At 44.0% G+C, this 26670-nt stretch overlaps 1 protein-coding gene across 1 annotated transcript in view; it reads right to left on the reverse strand.

Annotated features, from left to right (window-relative positions):
• Positions 1-26670, reverse strand: part of LOC308587764 (uncharacterized protein) — a 42601-nt gene continuing 15931 nt past the window's right edge. The window contains exons 6-19 of the mRNA XM_081195527.1: positions 25503-25694; positions 24408-24543; positions 23903-24090; positions 22965-23103; positions 22136-22308; positions 11057-11269; positions 10069-10231; positions 6817-6966; positions 5988-6148; positions 4303-4479; positions 3634-3769; positions 2797-2984; positions 1801-1939; positions 1-1101 (exon numbers count right to left, since the gene is read on the reverse strand). Of these exons, the coding sequence (XP_081051653.1) occupies positions 926-1101; positions 1801-1939; positions 2797-2984; positions 3634-3769; positions 4303-4479; positions 5988-6148; positions 6817-6966; positions 10069-10231; positions 11057-11269; positions 22136-22308; positions 22965-23103; positions 23903-24090; positions 24408-24543; positions 25503-25694 (2331 nt within the window). The 3' untranslated portion in view covers positions 1-925. The remainder of the gene's footprint in view (positions 1102-1800; positions 1940-2796; positions 2985-3633; positions 3770-4302; positions 4480-5987; positions 6149-6816; positions 6967-10068; positions 10232-11056; positions 11270-22135; positions 22309-22964; positions 23104-23902; positions 24091-24407; positions 24544-25502; positions 25695-26670) is intronic.

Below are 26670 nucleotides of genomic sequence, written 5' to 3' on the forward strand. Positions count from 1 at the left end.
TTCAAGAGTTAAACCCATCAATTCTACCGTATTTATAAGCACATTTACTGTAAGATTTGCCTTGGGGTTGGGGCCACCAATACACAACTGCAAGAACCTCAGGTTCATGGGTTCAAGCCCAATATTGGGCAAAAGATACCTGCATTGCAGGGGTTTGAAATAGAATACACTTGGGGTCCCTTGCAAAATTTGATGAGTCTATGGTTCTATGAACTGGTTATGTAACAAAAATTTCCAAGCAACATTTTTTTTTATTTTATAAACAAAGGAAGGAATTACATTAGGGTTTTATCTTGAGTCGTAAGCACACAGATTCCTACAAACAAAGGAATGCCTTTTCTTCACCACAGCCAGGACATTATTATTATTTTTTGAAAATAATGGGATGGTGGGTAGACATATACCCTGGAACAAGAAGTGGGAGGATGGAATTTGGATCCTCATCAATGTATCATTATGATCTGCATACACACATTCCCACAAGAATCCTCGGAAATTGAATTTATCCTTCAGAGAGCTCCAATTCCAAGTACCCATAAACCCTAGTTGCCCAAATTCTTTGAGGGGGCAAATGTGCTTTGAATAGGCTTTAAAGCAGAGCTTTCCAAAGCATGTGTCATCATTAGTGTGTCGACTGCGGTGTTCAGGGGTGTTGCATGATATATGTCCGTATCTCTTATAAGGGGTTAGTTTAACCTCTAGTTTGCTATTAAAACTGAATAATTGTGTCGCAAAACGATGTGTGTCTAAAAAGTGTGGAAATCTCTGCTTTAAAGGAACATGCTGCAGTCCCAATCCTGCTCACCTGGGTTAAGCCCTACTGAACTCTGGCTAAACACAATTAGGATTAAACCATAGACCTGTTCCTGCACCATAAACTGATCCTACTTTTTAAAGAAACGGCAATGACATAAAGTAAGTCCCCTTAGCGAGAGAATGCACATATCCGGTATGGCAGGGGAGACACGGTCAAACCTATCCTAAATTCACGGCTTAATGTCTCATTCTTTGGAGCCTGGAAAGTGAACTTCTGAATTAGGGCAGTGAAGAAAATGAAGAGCTCGGTCCTCGCCAACTGCTCTCCCAAACAGGCTCGCTTTCCTAGAAGACAAGGAGGAAAAAGACTGTTACAGTGGAGAGCTTTTGCTCTCCACTGAGTGGCACAATTTAAATAACATGGGCAGATCAAATAATTTTAAAAGTAATTACGTTGTTGCAAAATAAACATAGAAGTCGTTCCTACTTCTCAGTCAAGCAAATGGGAACACTGAACAAATATGATCATGGTTTTACTGAATTTGGAATAGATATATTTGAGTTACATCAATTGATATTTTCCTCCAAAACTGCATATGAGATAAATTTCAATAATATTTTATTAGGAATCTCCCTAATCTGCATATAACTTAGCTAAGGGCGTGGCAAACAGAGCTCAGTTCCTCAAGTTCAAGATGGAAGTGGGTTTCTCTTCCGTGTGGAAACTATGAAAAAATACATCAGCTGCTGTCTACCCAACGGCTGGTGGAGCACCTCTCCCACTTAGGGCACCTGAGAAAGCTCTGAAACTATTCCCTCAAAAATCCACACTGGGGAGTGTATTAACACCATTTTGTGTAACTTCACACCTCCTATAGTAGTCCTTTTGTGACTTGCATCCACAGTACTTCCTCACAATCCCAAACGTGACCACTGGCCCCAATAGGGTGCTGAACCCTGTAATACACCAGACTCCCAGCAACCAAGCCATCATCATGCAGTCTTTGTTGCAATTCTAAGGAGCCACGCATCAACTTTTGTTACCTGCAGAGAATGGCAGAAACGCTTCCCTTTTCCTGAACTGACCATTCTCTAGGAAATGACCAGGATTAAACACATTGGGTGTTTCCCACTCATCCTCGTCAAACAGCAGTGAGGTCAAGTTGGTAAGTAATATAGTGTCCTGCCAAAGAAGAAGCAGAGAAAAGTGGTAGACTAAAACTTGCAAAGAAATCTTTGTCTTTTGATCTGTGTAACTACTGCAGTACTAAGCCTCCTAGATCCAAGTCCAACTCAGAAAAAATGTTTTGAATGGGATATTTTTTATGCATTATTAAGTAATTCATTGAACCACATCTCACAAAAACACAGGTTCAATTTTAAAATACAGTGGTACCTCTAGATAGGAACGGGATCCATTCCGGAGCCCCATTCGCATCTAGAGGTAAATGTAACTAGCGACGGCACGTCTGCACACGCGCACATATCACTTTTTGCCGCTTCTGCGCATGCGCGTGACGTCATTTTAAGCAACTGCGCATACGCAAGCGGCGAAACCCAGAAGTAACACACTCCATTACTTCCAGCTTGCCACGGAGCGCAACTCGAACACACTCAACTCGAAGCGTATTCAACCCGAGGTATGACTGTATATTCAAAGTAGGATAGGAAACACCAGATGCCAGGTGTTGCAGTTTGGGTTATTAGTAATGGTCATTTTTAAAAAAGCGAAAAGAAAAGAAAGTAACTAGCTATCCATACAAATGGTACAGACTGTGCTTGGAATCCATCTTTGCCAGGGGTTGGAAAGAACCAAAAGTCTATCTAGCCATAACCCCTTCCCTCCACTCCAGATCTTGATGTGCCCAAAGAACACCCCAGACCCTGCCCAGTGGCCATGCTGGCTCAAGCAGAAGGAGTTCAACAGCATCTTGGGAGCAGCACACTGGCTATCCCTGACTTAGAACTTTGGCATCAAGTTTTCACATCTCAAGAGAAGAGGAAAGGCTTATGAGAAAGGTATATCTTCTTAGCATTTACTTTGGGAATATGAAACCCAGCCAGTGTAGTGTCCTTTGTTGTCAACCGAGGCACATTCAAAGGTATAATGTTGCTTATTCTTTGAATTTCATGAACAACTGCATTGGTGTATGGCATTCTGTCCCTGTCATCCATCGCTGGCTGGCGAGACTGGCCAATCACAGAATCTATTTCCGCTTGGACTTTTGCTGCAAACAAAATAAAATCTCCCATCAACACAAGGATAAACTTTTTCTAAGATCTGTAGGGATGGCCCATCTATAATATTTAACGGATTTGAGCAGATACAGAATTGATACTCCTTAAATGAATAGGTAACCAAATTTTCACTTATTGGAATCCATTTTCATTTGGACCAGTCAGCAGAGTATCCTGATATTTTAGGAAAGACCCCCATAATCTGCATCAGCAAATGAGGATTTAGAAATAAACAAAAGAATATCATCTGCAGATGAAACAAATTTGTATTAAACTTAATTATGTATTTCTCCATAGATCAACAGTACCTATGTTGTCTAATAGCGCAAGCTAAGGGTTCCATGCAAATATTGAAAAACAAAGGTGAAAGTGGACATCCCTGTCTGTCTCCTCTATAGTAGCAGAAAACATGGCATTTACTTTTACTCTAGATGAGGGTGAATCATATGATATCTTAATCCATTTTTTGCATTCCAAAGGAAATACAGCCACCATTAGTTTAGTACAGCCACCATATTCTGTTTATATATTTTGTCAAAGACCTTTTCAGCATCTAATAATAAGATTATATATTGATGTTTGCTTTCAGTAGGCCTTTGTTATGCACAACCCAAAGTAATGAGCCAACTACAGTTCTACCTTGAATATCTGGATAAATGGCCATATACAGCAAACCCCAACGCAGGGTTGTAGAAGTTGTTTCCGTTCCAGCAAGAAACAGATCCAGTGCTGAATGTAGAAGGTTTTCTTCATGGAAATTGGAAACAGAATCGTCCTTAAAACAAAAATGCACCAGGGAGTTAAGCTGCCATTAAAAACACCATCCTGTCAGACCCACAAGTCAAGAGATCACTAGGGGATTCAGCGACTCTAATCCTGCATCCAGGAAGGTCAAGACAACAGTCCTGCGAATCACTGGTGCTGGCATGAAGTTTGGGATTGTTCTGGTCAAGGACGCCAAAGCCCTAGAGTAGGTTTATTCAGACAACTGAGGCAATGGTTGGCCTTTACTACAATGATTCTTTTGGTCATGTCAACTGTTTGCTCTCACTCACCACTGACAAGTGGTAAAATCCCAGCAGTGAAAGAATGGAGAATTGTCTCCCCACAAAATACATGAGTTCATATTCATGCATATGCAGAAATGTATTTTTTCTAGAATAATAAATTCAATGGAAACATTGAAATGTGGTCAGCCATTATGGGCCACATGGTTATTTCTGGTTTTTAAAATTGTTTCTCTGCCTTCTGCTACTATCATTTTTATTATCAAAATTATATCTACCTTCTATCCTTTTCATCTCTTACCTTGGCCATTTCATTTAGGTAGGCATCAATGAAGTCTCTGGGTTCAGATGGGTTCCAGTCTTCTTTGTGTTTTTCAATGATTTCTCTCACAAAGTATTTCAGCTGCTCCCAGTTTTTAAAAAGTGTGTGATGGGGCCCCGGCAGGTATTTCATGACATAGGGAAAGAGATCATACATCTGAGGAAACAAACACTAATATCATGTATGTGCAGGGAAAGCCCTCTCCAAAAACATTCACATCATGCTCTTGTCATGGGAAAGAGGCTGGCAGTAATAAAGGCTGGTGTGCACAGGCTCAAAGATGGCAGACTCTCTTGGAACCAGAGCAAATATTGTACTCACCACTGCTTATGATGGGACCCCATGGCAATGTCTTCACTTCTTGGTTAGAAATGTATGGATTGCAGATTAAATGGCATCATGGTGCTGATTTCTGAAAGCACACCTTCTAATTCACTGATCAACTTCCTATGAAGATGATTGCCATTTTGAAAACTGCATGTATCAATGCCTGCTCATGTCATGAATATGTAGTTTCCCTTTAATGTTATGCATCTGCATGAGGTGTCAATTCACAGATTGTAAATGTTGTGTGTGTAGAATTAGTCCATGTAGGTAAAGTAAAGCACCCCTGGACAGTTAAGTGCAGTCAAAGGTGGCTATGAGGTGGCGGCGCTCATCTGTCTTTTCAGGCCAACAAGCCGGCATTTGTCCACAGACAGCTTTCCGGGTCATGTGGCCAACATGATTAAACCACTTCCAGCGTAACGGGTCACCTTGATGGACGCCTGATTGTACGGAAATGCCGTTTACCTTCCTACTACAGCAGTACCTATTTATATACTTGCGCTGGTATGCTTTTGAACTAGGTTGTCAGAAGCTGGGTCAGAACAATAGCAGCTCACTCTATGTATACCATTTGTGATGGCCTCACTCTGTTCACATGCATAGAGATTTTATTCGGTCACACATGTTATTCCCCCCAATAAAAATATGATCTGTGCTGTAACACATGATTTGGCCTCCCACTTTACGTTACTGAACACATCCCAACCTTTTCATCTTCAGTGCTTTTATAAACAACACTAGGGGGCAAAGGAAAATGGATGGAACAAGATGCTTGAATACAGGAAAAACAGAAATCTGAACATGAAGAAAAAGGAGGACCAAAGCAAATGATTTCACAGTCAGCAATAATGTGGGAATGTGACTGGAGCCCAAGCAATTGTGTTGTGGTTACAGTGGTGCCCCGCAAGACGAAATTAATTCGTTCCGCAATTTTTGTCGTCTAGCGAATTTTTCGTCTTGCGAATCACGAAATCCCATAGGAATGCATTGAAAATCAATTAATGCGTTCCTATGGTCAAAAAAAGTCGAAACAAAGCCAAATTTGGTACAACAACAGTTTATTAACTGCTCTTTAAAGTCACACATACTGTATAGAGCAGTTCAAAAATTGAAGGGAAAATAAATTAACTTTATAAACAAAACATGTCTTTGTTTTTAGACAAAGGAAACAAAGCCGCGAGACGTTTTCGTCTTGCGAAGCAAGCCCATAGGGAAATTTCGTCTTGCGAGGCAAATCGAAAACGGAAAAACCTTTCGTCTAGCGAGTTTTTTGTCTTGCGAGGCATTCGTCTTGCGAGGTACCACTGTATATGCAAAAGAATTCAGAGAAGACCTACCATACTCCAAACACTTCCCTGAAGAAGCAATGCCTCATCAAGCAAGTGCAGTAGCTTCTGGAAACGACTGTCATGGTAATCAAAGCGGTCCCCAAAAGTGATGGAACAGATGATATTTGAAACAGCATTATTAATCTGAAAGTGAGGGTCAAATGGCTGCCCTGGGGAGAGAGAGAAAATGGTGCAGAAGGAATTGGGGTGCTTCTAGCTTCCATATAACAAAACAGAAGGAGGGGAAAGTGGATGAGAGTGGAAGGGGTAGAATTTGTTTTAGCCAAAGAAAGCATCGGTATTAACATCATATCCTGTAATTTAACCTGGGACACTCAGGACTCTGAGATCTATTTATATTTTCTAGTGAGTATTTATATTCTCCATAGACAAGGATTATTCTGTAACAATGGCTGTCAAAAAGGGTAAGGACCGTCTCAAAGACAGTATATACCAAAATATACCAAAATGATTGCACTTCAAACCCTATTCTATTTGTGATGTTGGTTGTCAAAATCATCAAAATCTGCACACCTTCTCAGCCCAAACACTCCATCTTTGTTCTTAAGTCTGTTCTAGTTCAGCGGCTTTTAGCTCCCATGGCAGGTTCCAACACAGAGCTTTACACTAGAACTTTTGTGCACCACAACGAGCCTCTGTGGAGCTTCCTATCAACACCCCCCTTCGCCATCACAGGGTCATTCCAGTCCAAGCAGAGCTACGTTTACGTGAAGAAATAATGCTAAAGAGCTTCGCACCCTGGCTAATGTATTTTTGATCTTGTTCATAGAAAATAGCAGCGTAAATATGCCCCAGGTTTGTTGATTCTGGTTCTCACCTTTCTCAGCTTCTATTGCTTCCTTTAAGTAACGGCTTTCCTCCTGTATTCTTTCTTCTAAAGACCTTTTGCCCAAACCAAAGTTTCTGAGTGTTGATAAGGCAAACCGTCTTTGATGTTTCCAGATGAGACCATTAGAGAAGACCAGTCCTAGATGGGAAGGAGTAATAAGTACATACAGCAAGTAAGTAAGATTTAGCAGTCCTTTCAATTCCAAGATGGATTCCTGTCTCTTTCCCTTTATTCTGCTTGCCTACTTAATATGTTGGAAAGACTACAAGGCATTTGAAAATGTGACCTGGACCTTGGCCACAGGCCCACTCGACATGAGTTCCAGCATGCTGCATCCCCACTTGGGTTCTGCTCACTATTAACATATTTCTCTTTGCTGTTTCATTTGCATAACATTTTTCTATATGTTGTTGTTTCAATTTATATACTGCCCTATACCTGGAGGTCTATATGTTGGGCATCTGTGGACAGTGACCTCTGAACTGGACCTGTTTCACTTCCCAATGCCCTCCCTTTCCTAAATGGACACAATCACAGGGAAGTCTTAGCTCAGTGCTTTGCAACCAGAGTGCCATGGTACCCTAGGGTGCCTTGAATTATGGTTAAGAGTGCTGCGGGCAACACTGGTCTCTGATCCTCTTTCCTTCCCTCCCTCCTCTGATGCCCTCTAGCATCTCTGCCTCCCAAAGGCTTGTGTGGCTGTTTGCTGCAGCAGCCCTGGTTACGAGCTCTGCGAGTGAATGTTCTGGGTGTGCTGGTTGTCAGGAGCTGAGGTGGCCACGGAACAAGGAAGCAAGTGGGTTAGGGCAGTGTTTCCCAACCACTGTTCCGCGGCACACTAGTGTGCCGCGAGATGTTGCCTGGTGTGCCGCGAGATGTTGCCTGGAGGGAGGCGGGCGAGTCGGGCGGCGAGAGGCGGGGCGGCAGCGGCGAGGAGAGGCCGCCCAGCGCGGGGCTCTCGCCGTCTGCCTGCCTGGCTGCCTGCGAGCTCGGCGGGCAGCGCCTCCGTCCGCAGCGCCCGCCTCGCGGCTCTCATTCCCTGCCCCTGCCAAAGCTCACCCAGCCAAGCTGCGCTCTCCTTCCTGCCTCGCTTTGCTGCCTCCTCCCCCCCCACCCCCAAAGCTTGGAGGTTCCCCGGCAAGGGGGAGGAAAAAAAATTGAAACTTACACTTTCGTGCGTCCCTCCCGGCGTGACGCTGCGCGCTGACGTCACGGGGCTGTAATGGTGGTGTGCCTCGAGATTTTTTTCATCAAACAAGTGTGCCTTTGCCCAAAAAAGGTTGGGAAACACTGGGTTAGGGAGCCCAGCCAGCCAGTCCTTGCTGTTGGGACAGACAAGTTCCAGGCCCCTGTGGGGCAGTGTGAGGAGGCACCTCTCTTTGGCAAGGAGGTGGGGGAGCTCAGAGACCAAGGATGGCAGCAGTGGCTGCCTAGAGCAGTGTTTCCCAAACGTTTTTGGGCAACGGCACACCTGTGTACTAAAAAAAAATCTCGCGGCACACCACCATTAAAGCCCCGCCCCGTGACGTCAGCGCGCAGCGTCACGCCGGGAGGGACGCACAAAAGTGAACGTTTTTTCCCTCGGCAGCTCCTCTCAGCTGCGCTCAATCCGCCTCCGCGCAGGCTGAGGGAGGGAGGGAGGGGCGCGTGTGACCCGTCTCTGCTGGGAGACCAAACCCAGCGAGACAGAGTCGCGCGGAGGCGCCCAGGCAGCGCTGCCGGCTGCGAGGAGGAGCGCCAGGCAGCAGCAGGAGGCGCGGCCTCTCCTCGCCGCCCCCGCCCCGCCTCTCGCCGCCCGACTCGCCCGCCTCCCTCCAGGCATCTCGCGGCACACCAGCCGGTGTCTCACGGCACACTCGTGTGCCGGGGAACACCGGTTGGGAAACACTGGCCTAGAGGACTCCCAAGGAGAGGGGAGAGGAGAGGAGGCTGAGGAACACTCCACAAGGGAGGGTGCTCAAAAAAGGGTGAGAGGCTGCCAGCTCTGCAGGCAAGGGGTGACATAACTGGGCTCCTGAACCCCACAGGGTCCCATGGAAAGAATGTAGTTGGTCAAGGCAGCTGTGGACTCAAAAATGGCTGTGAAAAAGATACTACCTGCTGCTTCCATACAGTGCTTAACGACAGCATATTATTCCATCACTACTAGGGATGGGGCAGAAAGTCAGCTCAGGTGCAATTTAATGCAATTTTAATTCATTCTCACTGCCTGAAACAATACATTAGCTGAAACATTACTGGATGTAGAAGTGTGGCAAACTGAACAACAGATAAATGAGGAACTGAATGAAAGAAAAACTCCCATATTCCTCCACCTCTAACAATTGCAGACCAAGAATGACAAGCTGTTTGATGCACTACACGGCCAGACTCTGATTGCCACCCAACACTGAACTGTGAGCTGTTAATCTAGTTTTGCAGGTCTACATCTATGACAAATCTTATTAGTTTACTTTTGTTTAAAGATGCAAGAAATGGAAAAGTGAATTAAGATAAGGTTACCAGATTTTTTCCAATGAATCTGGGGACACTTTAAATACATACATACATACATACATACATACATACATACATACTACACGTTCAGGGTGTTGATGCTGCAGTGATGGCAGTGGGAGAGGGGTGGCCGCCACCTTGACCTCAACCACCATGTTTCCCCTTCCTCCTATGCTTCTATCTCCTTTCTCCATGAGCCTGGGCAGCCCCTGAGTTGTTGGTTCTTTTGTGGTGGGGGTGGGTGGGGAGGCGGTACACGGTGGGTCAGCAATGGAAGGTGGAGAAGGAGGGCTGAGAGCGGCGGCGAGGCTCAGGCAGTGCGATGCCTCCATTCCCATCAGAGCAGCCCCAATCCCATTCCTACTTGCGTGCAAGCAGGAGGGGGCAGGGATCCCTCAGCTGGGAAGGGAGGCTTCCCGTTGCCTAACTGAGAGATCCCTGCCCCCTCCTGCTTGCACGCAAGCTCTGATAGGCAGCGTGAAGCCTCCCTTCCCAGATGTTGGGAGGCTGCTCCTATAGGCTGCGTTTCCCGGGGACATTAGATGAAATCCGGGGACATTCCGGGGATGGAATTTGTTGAGGGACTTATTCGCAAATCCGGGGACTGTCCCCTGGAAACGGGGACGTCTGGTAACCCTAAATTAAGAAAACATCTAATAATCTAAAAGGTTGTACAATCAGTGCATATAATTAAAAAAGCAATTTTAATCATCTAAATCATTGACCATAGTAAAGGAAACTTACCAAGTGACCCAAATATCTTATCAAGAACAGGGGATTTTGGTCGATCTACAAAATATTCTCCCTGATGGACAAGAGCCTCTTTCACCAGGTGTAATCCATTTACAACCACAATCCTTATGTTTCCAGTCTGAAGGCCGAATACATTGCCATATTTTTCTGCAAGCTGAATGGAGACAGTAAGGTGAATAAGCTTTATTGTACTAGCCAAAGTCCATGACAAAATACTATCAAGAGAAGATGTATCAATATAACTATATAATTGTATATAAAAAACAGAGCCACTGCCTGAATTGTCAAAACTATAAAGTGCAAATGCATGTGTAGATTGGGGGCTCCACACAACATAGCTCCCCCCCCCAGTTTAGACCTCTGAATCTCCCTTACAGTTTACTGCAATTTTGTCCAGGTTCTTCTCCTTGATCTTTCTTGCCGCCAGCCCAAAAATGCCACATTATGTGTCACTGGAGTTTTAGTATCACTGAGCAGCCCTAGAACCTGAATGGAGATGGAGGAAGAACATATAATATCCTATCTAATATATTATATATTAATTTGTTGGCAGACTGGAGCGAGAGGGAGAAAGAAATATGGCAGAAGGTAGCTTTGATTGCTGTCAAATGGTTTCCAGGGGCTGTAAATGGACAGGCTGCCTCCATCCTCCACCTGCAATCTATTCACAAGAGTTGCTGCTTATTTGCATGTAATAACTTAGCCTAGTCTACCACACAAAGCTGTTGCAAAGATAAAGGGGGAGTGAAGGTAGGGCAATGTACAACAACACATACATGCACACCCACAATATTCTGCCAGCCATAGAAAGCAAATGGCAGTTGTGGACACAGGTTTGTTACAAATAGCTGTTAGGTGGTGAGTGAGCCCAAAATCTGGCACCCTCCAATAGATTTTCTCAATTTTGCGCCCACTTGGCTAGGCATCTTATAGGGAGAAACTTCCCACACCACCCTAAAGCTCTTTCCTCCATCCTTACCTTTCTTACTGAAATCTGAGGCTTCTTGAAATCCAGAAGTAGTGTGCTACCCAGAAAGGGAAGAGGCCTGGGCCCTGGGGGGTAATTCCTTGGGCGAATCTGTTTCTTGTAATCAGCAATAAGTAAAAATGTTGCCAGAAACACCAGAACAACTTGCAGGGACAAGGCCTCCCAGAGGACAGAGAGCAGCTGGAGCAACATCTTCAAACCCTTCTAGGTGTTCTTATGTCAAAACAGACGGCATTGTGTCAAGGGAAACTTGATTCTGCTCCAGCTACAGCAGCCACACCCGCCCTCTTGGCTAAAGTTCCTGAAATAAGGGCAAAGTTTGCATATATTATATATCACGCCCACAAAGAGGCAGGAAGGAGATGACCTAATCACTCACTGTACCAAGGGGGCGGGGAAGAGTGTGGAGAACAGCCACTTTCTGAATTAGAATATTTCCTTCCTGTTTTCACTTTTGTGAAACAGTAAAGGATACTTTCCTTCATGACATTTGTAAGGGGTTTTCTGCCACTACAAATCAAAGCACTGTCCGTAAAGAAATTTAAAATGTTTGCTATGGAGGATGTCTTCTGTTCCTGACATGTTTGGACCAGTGGTAGTTTCAGCAGCTCTGCCCGCTGCCTAAGGAGCCAGAGAAGTCACCCTGCTTGCCTTCTGTTCAGTACTGCATACGTTAGATTTTGCTTTGGCAACAGACTGACCAGCACCTCTCCAGATGTTTTTGGTGTCCAACTCCCAACAGCTCTAGGTTGTATGGTCAACAGTCAGGGATCAGTGGAGAGCCCTCTATTACTAAGATAGTTTTAGCCAGTAGCAGACCATGTAGAAGGGGGAAATTTTGTGCAATGCAAATCCATTGCCAGGAGCTCTGGATTGGCTCCATCAGTGTGTTTACAGCACACCAACATCACCGTCATGTTGCTTTCCCCCCTCCCAGTAAGCAGGAGCAACTCAGCTCTTGGGAGGTCTAGCGAGAGCCATGTTACCACACCCGCCCGCGTGGCTAATGCTCCTACAGGAAATGAGGGCAAAGTCCGCAGGTATTGTTATGTATCATGCCCACAAATAGGCAAGGTGATGACTTAATGAGTAACTCTACCAAGGGGGAAGAGTTATGATATTTCCTTCCTGTTTTCCCTTTTTAGGAACTGTAAAGGTTACTTTCCTTCCGGACATTTCTAAGAAGGCGTTTCTGGCAGTGCAAATCAAAGCACTGTCAATAAAGAAATTTAAAACTTTTACTAAGGAGGATGACTTCTGTTCCTGACACATTTGGACCAGTGGTGATTTCAACAGCTATAACCAATGGCTAAGGAGGCCGGAGGAGTCAACCTGCTTGCCTTCTGTTCAATATTACATAGGTTACATTTTTTTCTGGCAACAGAATGACTTGATCTGGGACTGGCAACCAGTACCTCTCCAGCTGGTTTTGGGTCTCCAACTCCCAGCAGCCCCAGCCAGTATGGCCAATAGACAGGGATGATGGGAGAAGGATCATTCAGAGGGCCAGAGCCCTCTAGTACTAGATAGTCTTCTCCAGTAGCAGACCATGTGAAGAAGAGAAGTTGGTGCAAGGCAAACACATTACCAGGAGCTCTGGATTGGCTCCATCAGTGTGTTTACAGCACACTACCATCACTGCTGTGTTGATTTTTCCCCCTCTCAGTAAGCAGCAGCAACTGAGCTCTTGGGAGGTCCAGTGAGTGCTACCATACCATCTAGTTCTACTCTTAGCCAAGCCATGATCTCTTAGCCTTGGTTCCCCATCTTAAATACAAATACTTGACTGGGAAGTAGGAACGACTTCTATATTTATTTTGCAACAAGACTATTCCTAGATGGGAAGGAGTAATAAGTACGTAGAGCAAGTCAGTAGATTTATCAGTCCTGTTAATTCCAAGATGGACTCCCCTCTGCTTTCCATTATTCTGCTTGGCTGCTCATGACATGTTGGGAAGACTGCAAGGCATTACAAGGCGTGTATCTGAAGAAGTGTGCATGCACACGAAAGCTCATACCAAGAACTAACTTAGTTGGTCTTTAAGGTGCTACTGGAAGGAATTTTTTTATTTTGACTATGGCAGACCAACATGGCTACCTATCTGTAACTGCAAGGCATTAGAAACTAGCTACCGTATTTTTTGCTCTATAAGACGCACCAGACTACAAGACACATCTAGTTTTTGGAAGAGGAAAACAAGAAAAACAATATTCTGAATCTCAGAAGCCAGAACAGCAAGAGGGATCACTGCGCAGTGAAAGCAGCAATCCCTCTTGCTGTTCTGGCTTCTGGGATAGCTGCGCAGTCTGCATTTGCTCCATAAGACGCACACACATTTCCCCTTACTTTTTAGGAGGGAAAAAGTTAGTCTTATAGAGCAAAAGATACGGTAATTTGTGGGGGTAGCATTTATCTGATTGCTCTGAATTCCGCTGTTTGCTGTTTCATTGATTTGCTTTTTGTGTGTTTCACTGTTTGGGTAGAATTTTAAATACTAATTTTATTTTGTCATGTGAAATGCTGTGGGAGCACTTGATACAAAGGCAGCATACAGATTTTTATTTAAAAAACAACAGTTTTAACAGTTGTAAAATCATACAGTCAATATATTTTACTCCTTCATTTCTGAGGACCATTAGGCAACTCTGGTATTCCTTTTCTGGAAATAAGAGGTGTTAAATTTTAAATGGGGGTCCCACTCTAGCCCCTTCTGTAATTATTCACACCCTTCATTTGCTCACTATGAATAGATTTCTCTTTTCCATTTCATTTGCATAACCTTTTTGCTACGTGTTGGGCACCTGTGGACCTCAAAGGGACCTGCTTCCATTCCCACTGCTTTCCCCTTTCTTTATATAGTTGGACGCAATTGCAGGGGCGGCTCAGCTCATCAGCTTTTAAGGGGCATTAGGTGTCACAACAGACTCCAAATTCCTGAGTCCATGCCAGTGACCCCACTCTTGACCTCTGCTTACTACTAAGGGGGAGTATTGTTTCATAAAGGCCATTCATTTCTTGGCAGCTTTGCATTGAAAACTATGGTGCAATTGGCACAAATTTACTTTAATCACAACTACTGGCCTAAGCAGAAAAGAAGCAACCTGGCATGAACCCAGCAGTCATCTGAATTGCATCTTGCTCCAGAATGCTTCATGGATCAGGTCTGTATGCGTGAAGCAACTTGTCTGGTTGGCTATGGTTGAATAAGAAGTCCGCTCATGTTTCCTGTTGGATGCCATTGCAGGCTGGCATTCCCCCATGTGACAAGTTCTGATTTGGGAACTCCCAGGGACCGTTTCCCAGGCAGCAAAGGAAGCCTCTGGGCTGAGCTTGCTGCCCGAGTAATTGGTCCCGCCCACTTACCTAATCTGTGAGCAGGCATGGGTCACCCAGTATATGACATAGGACTGTGGCTTTCTCTGCAGCCACTTTCTGTTGGATCTCTCATCCTGTATATACTGCTGTTGCATGTTGTTCTGTTTCACCTTGCTATGGTACAGCCAGTTACCATATTTGGGGCCAGGTTGAGATTTTCCCAGTTGGCAAATTGGCTCCAGCCCTTTGGTTTTTCCATCTTCATAGCAGTTGTCAGAACTTTGGCAGTTTAGGCATTAGATAGACATAGTCTTGCTTGGAGGGAGATTATAGCCTCTGTCTGGCCCTTCTGAAATTGGGTTTGGGAAGATGCTTCAGTCTAGACACCCAGGTGAAAGCGAGGGGCTACAGCATTCCCTATATGCAATCCAGCGGGGGAGTTACCCCTTGATGTAGGGCAGGAGCTCTCTCATTTCTGGTTGACCCCCAAACACAAGTTCTTTTAGCAGGTGGGCTGGAAGGGGTGGAATCTACCCAATGCCTATGCCAAACTTCTTACATGTGTTGTCAATAAAGGTGTAGCCTGGTATCACCCAAATATTGGTTGTCACCTCTCTTATTCTTGGTATTGGGGAGGACCAATAGTAGGAGGGATTCATGCACTACTTAACGTTGACATATTATTCCATCACTACTAGGAATGGGGCAGAAAGCCACTTCAGCTTGCAATTTAAATGCAATCTTACGGTATTCTCAGTTGCAGAAACAATGCATTAAATGAAATGTTATTAGATGCAATAGTGTGGCAAACTGAAGAACTGAAAAATGAGGAACTGAATGAAAGAAAAAAACTCAGACAAGCTGTTTGATGCACTACACAGCCAGACTCTTTGATTGCCACCCAACACTGAACAGTGAGCTCAGTTAAGCTAAAGAGTTTAGCAGGTATACGTCTATGCCACAGCTTTACTACAACTGCCTTATTTTGGTTTAAAGATGCAAGAAATGCAAATACAAATTAGGGAAATAATCAGTTCTGAAAATTTAAACTTGAGAAACAATCCAAAAGATTGCAAAATCAATGCAGAGAATGAAAAAGAAAAGAAAAGAAAAGAAAAGGGAAAAGCAAACTTTAACTATCTCAGTAATTGACCATGTTAAAAGAAACTTACCAAAAGACCCAAATATTTCAGCAATAACAGGAGATGTGGGCCAGTCTACAAAGTTTTCACCCTGATGAACAAGAGCTTCCTTCACCAGTTGCAATCCACTCACAACCACAAAACACATGCTTCCAACCTGAATGCTGAACACATTGCCGTATTTTTTGGAAAACTGGAAGGAGAGCGAGAAAGAAGAAGTGTGTGTGTGTGTGTATGCACGCACATGCGCATACCTGGTTCTTCTTTGATGCTTATATGGAAGATGGAAACTTTGGTTGCCATCAAATATATCAGGGATATCAGAAATGCTGAAAGGGTTTCCGGGGACTGTACATGGACAGGCCCCCTCCATCCTCCACCTGTCTTCTATTCACAAGAGCTGCTGCTTACGTATTTGTGGCAACTTAGCCTCATCTACCACACAGGGTTGTTGCAAAGATAAAAGGGGAGGGAGAGTAGGACAATGTACACCAATGATGGCTCTCCACATCAAATGGGGGGCGCCTTTTGCGTGGTCGCGAGCAGACCCCCTGGACCTAAGCGGCTCCCGGGAGTATATCCTGGCTTCTCCCCCCAGCCAGACTCCTGGAGGTCTCCACCTACCTCTGCCTGTTATCCAGTCCCGGCGGGACCTGGCCAGGTAAGGGGAAGGACCACCCTGGCCACACAATAGAGGGAGGGTCTTACCTGGGAATCCTCAGTTGACTCCAGAGCTTCTCCCATCCTGCCCTCCCTCAGTTAAGTTTTCTTTTGCAGGCTAACTTCTTTACAGGTATGTGGGTGCTGCTATGATAAGGTCGCTGTTGAAGGGCCGGAAAGGAATTTTCCTGCATTGGCTGGTTTTACCTTCCCTGTAGCAAAACGTCACAACTTTGGCGGTTTCAGGCCTTTGGCGGAATCCTTTAGTCTATCTTCCCTAATGGGGGGGGGGACGTTAAGCGGTGACCCATGCCCCCCCTGTGGCGGCGATCCCAGGGTTCCCCGTTAAAGGGGTTGTAAGAGGGGAGGCATTGGCCATACACCTATTGGTTGTCATTACTCTCCCTTGTGACGACGGAGAAATGGGGGGCCGGCTCTCTGCTTGACAGACATTCTCCAGAGCCAGCCCAATCCCCACACATTCTGGATAACCCTGATGTTCCCCAGCTCCCTGGCCATGGACTGGGAGGGATAAACGACGAAGGCCTAAGCCAAGGTCTCCCTACATCCGAAGTTCTAATAATGTTGTGGCCAATTTTCATCCCATAGCACAGTGTCTTGAGTCATTACTTTACCCGGGGGTCGCCTGGGAATGGGGGGACTCCGCCTGTCCATGCAAAACACACAAAATACTTTGCAAACCACAGAAAGCAAAAGAAAGTTGTGGACACAGATTTGGTACAAATAACTGTTAGGTAAAACAGATCCTCTGAGTTCAGAGGTAATACACATCTGGATACCAGATGCTGGGAACAAACAGAAAGAAAGGCATTTGTCTTGCGGCCCCATGTGTGGGCTTCTCACAGACATCCAGCTGACCATTCTCGGAATCAGGATGCTAAACTAGGAAGCAACTTATCCTGCAAGGGTCTTACATGCCTTTCCAGCGCAAAACAGGGGTTAACTTTGCTACACTTTGGTTGTATGGCACCCTGAGGCCAAAATCTGGCGCCTCCAAATGGATCATCTCAATTTTGGCCCACTTGGCTTGGCACCCTAAACGAAGGAACTGACCCCACCACCCTAAATCTGGGGGTGCAATGTTTTCAACTCATGCCATGGCTCTATCCTTCATCTTTACCTTTCGTACTGCATTCTGAGGATTCTTGAAATCCATATGTAGCAAGTTACCCAAAAAAGGAAGACACATGGGCCCTGGGGGAAAATTCCTTGGGCGAATCTTTTTCTTGAAATCAGCAAGAAGTAGAAATGTAGCCAGAAACACCAGAACGACCTGCAAGGACAAGGCCTCCCAGAGGACAGAGAGAAGCTGGAGCAACATTCTTCTAGCCTGGTTTTGTTAAAACAGATTGCTGTGTGTGGATGGAAACCCAAATCTCAGGCAGCTAGAGCAGTCACACCTGTCCTCTTGGCTAAAGTTCCTGAAATAAATAAGGGCAAAGTCTATGTGTATTGCTATATATCACACCCACACAGAGGCAGGAAAGAGATGACTTCATGACTCACTGTACCAAGGGGGCAAAAGAGAGTGGAGAATAGCAGCTTTCTGATTTAGAGTATTTCCTTCCTGTTTTCACTTTTGAGGTCTAGTGAGAGCCACCTTACCATGGGGGGTGGATACTGGTCTTAGCCAAGCCATGATCTCTTAGCCTTGGTTCCCCATCATAAATACAAGAGTACTAAAACTGATGATAATCAGCTGGACAGGTGGAATTGTGTCTACTGTGGAGCTGAATGGCAAGTCCTTATTCCTGCCACAGTGCATGTGGAGCATCAATGGCTGCAAGCTGCAACAGCATGGACTTCTGCTGGGGGAGGTCAAAGTATGAAAGAACCCAGTTGCAAAAATGTTGCTGTGGAAACCAGAGGCTCCCACCTTTCGGGGCCCAGGGGTACTTCTGAAACTATTGTGGGGACCAGTAAATACCTATTTCACAGAAGAAATAATAGTGATGCTCAGGAAAATTCCTTCCCCAGAACAAAACAACAAAATAACTTTCATTATTATTCATCTTCTTGTGACCAGGTGGACAATAAGTTCATTGTTCTTTAAAACCCATTTTGAATTGTTAGTTTCAGTACTGCCAAACTTGGGGTAAGGAGCACATCCTGTTGCATTATTTGAGAGATTTCTATAAGCTCCTTCTCCCCCAAACCCACTTGTATCAATACATGCCCACCCGATGACACACACCATCCAACAGATGGGGGAGGAAACTGATGCAGTGTGGGCCAAATACCTGGGTGTCAAATACCAGCTGTGCAATACTTTCAAAGATACCGTAATTCCCTCACAGAAGCAAAGATTGATTTATAAGGCAATTTCCACCACAAAACCTCCCAGTCTCTATCACTGAGCGAAAGCTGGATATTTTGTTCCCAGCACAAAATCTAACCAGCAGGTCCACCTACAGTGGCATCCAATATAATTTTAGAAAGAACTGAGAGTAAGCCTTTATTATTCAATAATTGTTGTTCAAAGGCCTTAAGATTCCATGTTCCTTCTCCCAAAGAACAGCACAGCAGAGATTGGTTCAGGCCAAGCATACATCAAGCCCAAGACTCCCAAAGAACTGCAGGCACAATATCCCCAGGAAATTTCTGCTTGAATGTTTTCAACTGGACACAATAGTACTGATGAAAATGGAGCATGCATCTTCTGACATTCTCCTCTGCCCCTGCCCCTGTGAGTATCAGCAATATGTGCTCCCTGACAGCCAAATTGCCACTTTTAACGATTTTCATGGAAAGCACTTTGCAGACTCAGTTTTCACCTTGTTATCCACCATGTTTATTAAAGAACAACAAAATTGTTTTTTTGAAAATAATAAAACCTAGGGAATATTCATTGTCCACCATACAACTCAAGAGTTCTATGCTTAACCCACCAATTTTACTATATTTAGAAGCACATTTAAACTCTTGCCTTGGGGTTTGGGCCAACAATACAGAACAGAGATAGTCTCAGGGTCATGGGTATGAGCCCCATATTGCGTGAAAGATAGGGGGGTTGACCATATTCCCCAGCGTTAAGTTGTTGAGCTTTTTTTTGGGGGGGGTGTTTAATTTAAGATGAGGATCTATAAATTTTGTTGTTGTTTTTTTAAAAATTGCCCCTACTTTTCTCAGACATTTTGCCAATTCAGCAAAAATCTGCCCAGACATCATTTTGCAGCCCAATTCCTCGATGTGTCCGGGGAAACCTAGATATATGGCAGCCCTAGATTACCCTTGGGGTCCCTTGCAACTCTGAAATTCTATGAGTCTATGAATTGGTTATGTAACAATATTTTCAAAGCAACATTTTCTAATTTTATAAACATAGGCAGGAATTCCATTAGAGCAAGCAATGCCTTTTCTTCACTACAACCAGGACATAATAATATTGAAAATAGTGGGATGGGGGATAGACCGCCTGGCCAAGAAGTGGGGGGATAGAATTTGGATCCTCACCAATGAAACAATATTATTTGCATACATACACCCCCCCGAGAATCATGGGAGATGTAGTTTACCCTTGAGAGAGCTACAATTCCCAGCAGCCTTAAGTTATAGTTGCCTGAATTCCTTGAGGGGGGGGAATGTGAATTGAATGCACTTTTTTTAAAGGTACAGGCTGCAATCCCAACCCTGCTTACTTGGGTTAAGTCCTAATCAATTCTGGCTTAACATAATTAATACTAAGCCACAGGCGTGTTTCTGCCCCACAAACTAATCCAACTTTTATTTATTTATTTATTTTAAATCATATTTATTAGAGTTTCCAAAAAATACAGGAAGACAAAAAAAAAGAAAAAAAAATACAGTACACTTAAAACCTTACTTTCATTATCAACTTTCTGGGACTCCCCCATCCCCCTCCCAGTTGTATTCCCCTTTCATTAATTTGGTTCTACAAGCTCTCACTCCCAATTTAAAAACTTAACTTGTTTAACCCAATATTCTGTCCCATTAAACTTTAATTAGTTTAATGCTTATCAAATGTCCAGTGCGCTTCCGATGCCACAATGTCCCATTACAGCAGAGCATTTCGCACAGCGGCTCAAGAAGGGCTGGAGAGTCAGCATCTTTTCAATAAAGGAATCTTGGAGCAAGCGGTTTGGAACTCAAATAAAAGGTTTATTTACACAAAAACAAACAACCCTGGTGAAGAATCACACATTTCAGCAAACACGCCCCAAAGAAAAGGAAGGGGGAAGGGGCAAACACAGGAGTGAGTTGACTATTTATACAAACTCACATTCCTGGAAGCCTAACGACCTTCAGCTGCTCAGTGATTAGAGCGTCTTGATTAGAGCTTCTTAACCCTTTAATACCAACATATTCAATTTTAATTTAAGCAATCCCTCATTATTAGCAATAAGAAAGAAAAAAAAAAAGATTTTTCCCCAAGGTCCACCCCAATTTCCTTCCACGAATTCCCTTTTTTAATAAACCCGTCCAATCAAAATAAAATGATATACAAAAAGTTATATAAAGATATAAAAGATATAAGATATAAAAAAATTCAAAAGATAGTTACACAGCCTTTGGATTCCAAATCTCCCTCCCCCCTTCCCCAGTTTGAATTCCCCATATCCCTCAGTCTATCTATTGTCAGCCTGGTAATCTCAAGTCCATAGCCAGATTTCCCCCCAGTTCCACCTTGCCGGGGTTTTTTTGTTTTTTTTAATTTTATTTATTTTAGATATTTAACTTCAAACATCCAGTCTAAAAGAGGCCCCAGAGGGCTTTTAGTTTCCTTGGTCTTTGACGCTCCCCCCATTGTTCTTTCCATGTCGTAATCAGTCCTTTGTTCTTTTCTCTCACTTTCTTGTCCTGTTCCGCTGTCAAAACGTTCTAATTCAGAAATTTGGTGCCTCTACAGAGGTTATTGTTGTTCAGGAACAAAAACTTACGTCCAGTCCCTTCCTTTCTTCAATAGAGAATTCTATTGTCTCCTTTAAAATAAACACCTCTGTAGACGAAATACTGTTTCAGTTTTGCAGCCTTCCCAGGAGATAACGAGTCCTGTGCAATTCCAGGAGTATTTTTCCACTTACGACCGTTCTTGTAATATCCCGAAACCCCTCTAGGGGGATTGTAGCAACTTTGTTTCCTCTGATCCAAAAGTTAAATTGTTGTTCCTTATTTTCAACAGTTTATATCCAAATTGTAACAAATTGTAGCAAAATTAACCAGCAAAGTCCTCATGGCAAAGTCCTCTTTATATTCTCCAACTTTGACAGCTACTTTGACAGCTGTCAAAGCCTCCGTCTCTCTCTCTCCGCCAGGCTCTCTCACGAATCGCCCCGGTTCCCAGGGGGGGTTACGTTTTCCTTCTCACCCTCCACTCTTCTCCTCCAGCACAGTTCTTGTAGTTTCCCATCGTGGAATTTATAATTTTTATCCAGAATACGATTCACTCTCGACCTTGGTTGCCCAGTCCTTGTTTTAGAATGTATACAATGGGGGGGGGGACTGACTTCCTTTTTAGATCACCCCCGCTCATACCAAATCCGAAAAAAATTCTTTTTTTCTCCTTTTAAACCCGGTTTCCGAATTACTCACGGGTTGTTGTTAATAGTCCGAATTTCCAATAGAAGAAGTCAGCGCTCTCCGTCGAATGGCATGCGGCTTCGCTCGGCAGGGAAAGCAGAGGACTCACAGCACCACGCCTCTCCCCGGCACCCGATCCGTAGCCTTTAAAAAGGCTCCTTCACGAGTCGGGAGGGCGCTAACGGTGCCAGCCGAGTCACCCATGTCCATGGACTCCGTGTCCGTGGTTTTTAAGGGTCCCCGCGTCGCCGGCGCGGTAGGACCCAGCCCCTGCCGAGCAGACTCCCTCCGGAGCTCGGAGGGAGTCCGCCATTAGGCGATGGCGCCAACCCGGAAGTCTCAAACTAATCCAACTTTTAAAAGAAATGGCAATGCTATAAGATGGGTCCCTTAGCGAGAGAATGCACATATCCGGTATGGCAGGGGAGACAATGCCAAACCCATCCTATATTCACGGCTTAATGTCTCATTCTTTGGAGCTTGGAAAGTGAACTTCTGAATTAGGGCAGTGAAGAAAAGAAAGAGCTCAGTCCTCGCCAACTGCTCTCCCAAACAAGCTCGCTTTCCTGGAAGAGAGGGAGAAAGAGACTGTTTCAGTGGAGAGCTTTTGCTACACAGTAAACAGCAGCATAGTTTAAAACAACACTGAGAGAATACTTTAAAACAGTATGTGGTTGCAAAATAAAGATAAAAATCAGTCCTCTGCATTCCCTAGTGAAGCAAATGGGAACACTGAACAAATATGATCATGGTTTTTGAGCATTTGGAATAGATGCATTTCAATTAACATAAATTTCTCTCATATGTAGTTTTGGAGAAAATTTCAATTTCATGTTTATTTTATTAGGAATCTCCCTAATCTGCATATAGATTATCTAAGGGTGTGGCAAACAGAGTTAGTTGCTCAAGTTCCAGATTGAAGTTGGTTTCTGTTCTAGGGCAGCTGAGATAGGTCCCAGTAAATATTCCCTAAAAAAATCCAAACTGCTTGCTTACTGGGTGGAGGGTGGGGGGGAGTATATCAATACCATTTCATGTAACATCCCACCTCCCATGGCAGCCATTTTGTGACATGCACACAGAGCACTTCCTCAAAATCCCAAATGTGACCACTGGTCCCAATAGGGTGGTAACCCCAGCAATACACAAGGCTCTCAGCAACCAAATCACCATCATATTGTCACTGTTACAGTTCTGATGAGCAGCCCATGAACTTTTTTACCTGCAGAGAATGGCAAGAACGCTTCCCTTTTCATGAACTGATCATTTTCCAGGAAATGGCCAGGATTAAACTCATTGGGTGTTTCCCACTCATCCTTGTCAAACAGCACAGAGGTCAAATTGGCGAGCATTATGGTTCCCTGGCAAAGGAGAAGCAGAGAAGAAAGTAGATAAAAATGACAAGGCGCTTTCGAGTTTGTAACCTTGAGTTTGTAACCTTGGGTTACAAACACCTTGTGTTACAAATACTTCTGGTTACAGACTCCACTAACAAGGAAGTAGTACCTCGGGTTGAGAACTTTACCTCAGGATGAGAACAGAAATCACACAGTAGTGGTGTGGTGGCAGTGGGAGGCCCCATTAGCTAAGGTGGTACCTCAGGTTAAGAACGGTTTCAGGTTAAGAACACACCTTTGGAATGAATTAAGTTCGTAACCAGAGGTACCACTGTATTTTCTTTGAAATTATAGTACTACTAAGCATCTATCCCCTGACAAGAGCAAGGATATGTTCTGAAAGCAATATTTACTTCTCATTATTAAGTAATTCATCCAATGAAGTCCCACAAAAGCACAGTTCCAATATAGATTTTAAAAGACATTCAAAGTCAGGTTGGGAATCAATATGGTTTCCTCTCAAAGAAAAAGAAGAGAAGATAGTAGATTAAACTGGCAGAGAACTCTTTGTGTTTTTATCTGTGCAACTATCTACAGCAGTACTGAGCCTCCTGGATCCAAGTCCAAACATTCTCTGCTAACCCAGAAATAGTACCTCGGGTTAAGAACTTTGCTTCAGGATGAGAACAGAAATCACACGGCAGAGGCGGGAGGCCCCATTAACCTGGTACCTCAGGTTAAGAACAGTTTCAGGTTAAGAACGGACCTGCAGAATGAATTAAGTTCTTAACCCAAGGTACCATTGTATCATCTTAATACTTACTTTGGGAATATGAAACCCAGCGAGTGTAGTGTCCTTAGTTGTCATCCGGGGCGTATTCACAGGCACAGTGTTGCTTATTCTTTGAATTTCATGAACAACCGCATTGGTATACGGCATGCTGTCCCTGTCATCCATTGCTGGCTGGCGAGACTGGCCAATCACAGAATCTATTTCTGCTTGGACTTTTGCTGCAGAGAAAAGAAAATCTGCTATCAATACAAGGAGAACGGACATAAACCAATATCTGCAAGGAAACTGCATCTTGATGTCCCACCACTGAGTACCCAGTAGATGGTGACAAGGGATAGACCCTCCTGAGTAGCGGTATCTCATTTGTGAAATTCCCTTCAACTGAAAAAGCACACAGGACTTTCACTAGTCAAGTTTCAGCAATGCCTTAAGACTTCATTCTTTTATTGAGGGGAATGTGTGTTTTCTGACGAGTCCACCTGAAGCTGCAGTATCCGACTGTAATGAAAGGCAAATGAGTCAACTCCAGTTCTACCTTGAATTTCTGGGTATATGGCCATGTACAGCAAAGCCCAGCGCAGGGTTGTAGAAACTGATTCTGTTCCAGCAGAAAACAGATCCAGTGTTGATTGTAGGAGGCTTTCTTCATGGAAACTGGAAGGGGCATCCTCCTTAAAGCAAAGAAAATGCAACAGGGAGTTCAGCTGTCATTAAAAACACCATCCTACTGACAGCCCCACATGTCAAGAGATCACCAGGGGATTCAGTGACTCTAATCCTGCCTCTAGAGAAAGCTAGAGAGTTCCAGAAAGACATCTACTTCTGCTTCATTGACTATGCAAAAGCCTTTAACTGTGTCGACCACAGCAAACTATGGCAAGTTCTTAAATAAATGGGAGTGCCTGATCACCTCACCTGTCTCCTGAGAAATCTCTATGTGAGACAAGAAGCAACAGTTAGAACTGGATATGGAACAACTGATTGGTTCAAAATTGGGAAAGGAGTACGGCAAGGCTGTATATTGTCTCCCTGCTTATTTAACTTATATGCAGAATTCATCATGCAAAAGGCTGGGCTAGATGAATCCCAAGTCGGAATTAAGATCGCTGGAAGAAATATCAACAACCTCAGATATGCAGATGTGCCTGGCGTGCTCTGGTCCATGGGGTCACGAAGAGTCGTGCACGACTAAACGACTAAACAACAACAATCCTGCCTCTAGGAAGGTCCAGTCAAGAGTCCTGTGACTCTCTGATTCTGGCATAAAGTTTGGGTTTGTTCTGGTCAATAATTCCTGGTCTGGGTTTATTCAGGCAACTGAATCCTTTAGTCGTGAGATGCCTCCACTGCAGAGATTCTTTTAGTCATGTCACCTGTTTGCTCTCACAAACCACCGACTAGTGGTGAAATGCCAGCAGTGAACAAGTGGGGAGGTGTCTCCCCACAAAATACATAACCTCATATTCTGTGCATGCAGAAATGTATTTTGTCTGAAGACATAAATTCAATAGAAGGAATATGGTCAGGCACTAAGGACCATTCAGACAAGCCACATGACTAGTTCTGGTTTTTAATATTGCTTCTCTGCCTTCTACTACTGTTTTGTTATTAAAGATACATACTTTTTTACCATTTCATCTCTCACCTTGGCCATTTCATTTAGGTAGGTGTCAATGAAGTCTCTGGGTTCAGATGGGTTCCAGTCTTCTTTGTGTTTTTCAATGATTTCTCTCACAAAGGATTTCACCTGCCCCCATTTTTTAAAAAGTGTGTGATGGGGCCCTGGCAAGTGCTTCATGACAGTAGGAAATGCATCGTACATCTGAGGAAACAAACACTAATATCATATATGTGAAGGAAAAACCCTCTCAAAAAAGCATTCACATCATGTCGTTGTCATGGGAAAGGAGCTAGCAGTAATAAAGGCTGGTGTGCACAGGCTCAAAGATGGCAGACTCTCTTGGAACCAGAGCAAATATTGCACTCACCACTGCTTACGATGGGACCCCATGGCAATGTCTTCACTTCTTGGTTAGAATGTACAGATTGCAAATCAAATGGCATCATTGTGGTTAGTTCTACGAACACAACTTGTAATTCACTGATTGACTTCTCAAGAAGATGATTGCCATCATTTGAAAAAGGCCTTTATCAATGCCTGCTCATGTCATGAATATGTAGAGTTTCCCTTTAATGTTATGCATCTGCATGGGGCTTCCATTCACAGATTAGAACAGGTTTGTGTAGGATCAAGTCACACCCTGTTCACATACACAGCGATTTTATTCAGTCACACATGCGACAGCCCTCCTATTAGTAATTTCATTCTCTTTTTGCTGCTGGATCTCGTGATCCACTGTTTACATTCCATAGTGATAGGAGTATGGGAACAGAACTCAGACTCAGACATAGGAGACGTGTGAAACTGCTGCTCACACTCAGCCATGTTTGTTATTTTGATATTTTGTAAATAAAGAAGCTTTTGTGATGCCAAATACCTACAGCTTCACTTCTTTGCTGATACTCTGCTAATGCTAAGAGCATGCCCACAGCTCCACTGGATGTGGGTCACTGGACACCTGCGTATGAGGAATGGATATGCACATACCTCCAGCCACTTAAAAACACAACCTCTGCTGTAATACACATTACAATACTAAAGTCTTTAGTGCCTTGATAAAAAAAGCTAGAAGGCAAAGGAATATGGATGAGTCAAGAGACTTCAATGAATAGTAAGGGAGAAAACAGGAATCAGAACATGAAGAAACAGGAGGACCCAAAGCAAATGATTGCACAGT

Source organism: Podarcis bocagei, assembly GCF_964188305.1.
Source record: "Podarcis bocagei genome assembly, chromosome: 5".
Classification (NCBI taxonomy): domain Eukaryota; kingdom Metazoa; phylum Chordata; class Lepidosauria; order Squamata; family Lacertidae; genus Podarcis; species Podarcis bocagei.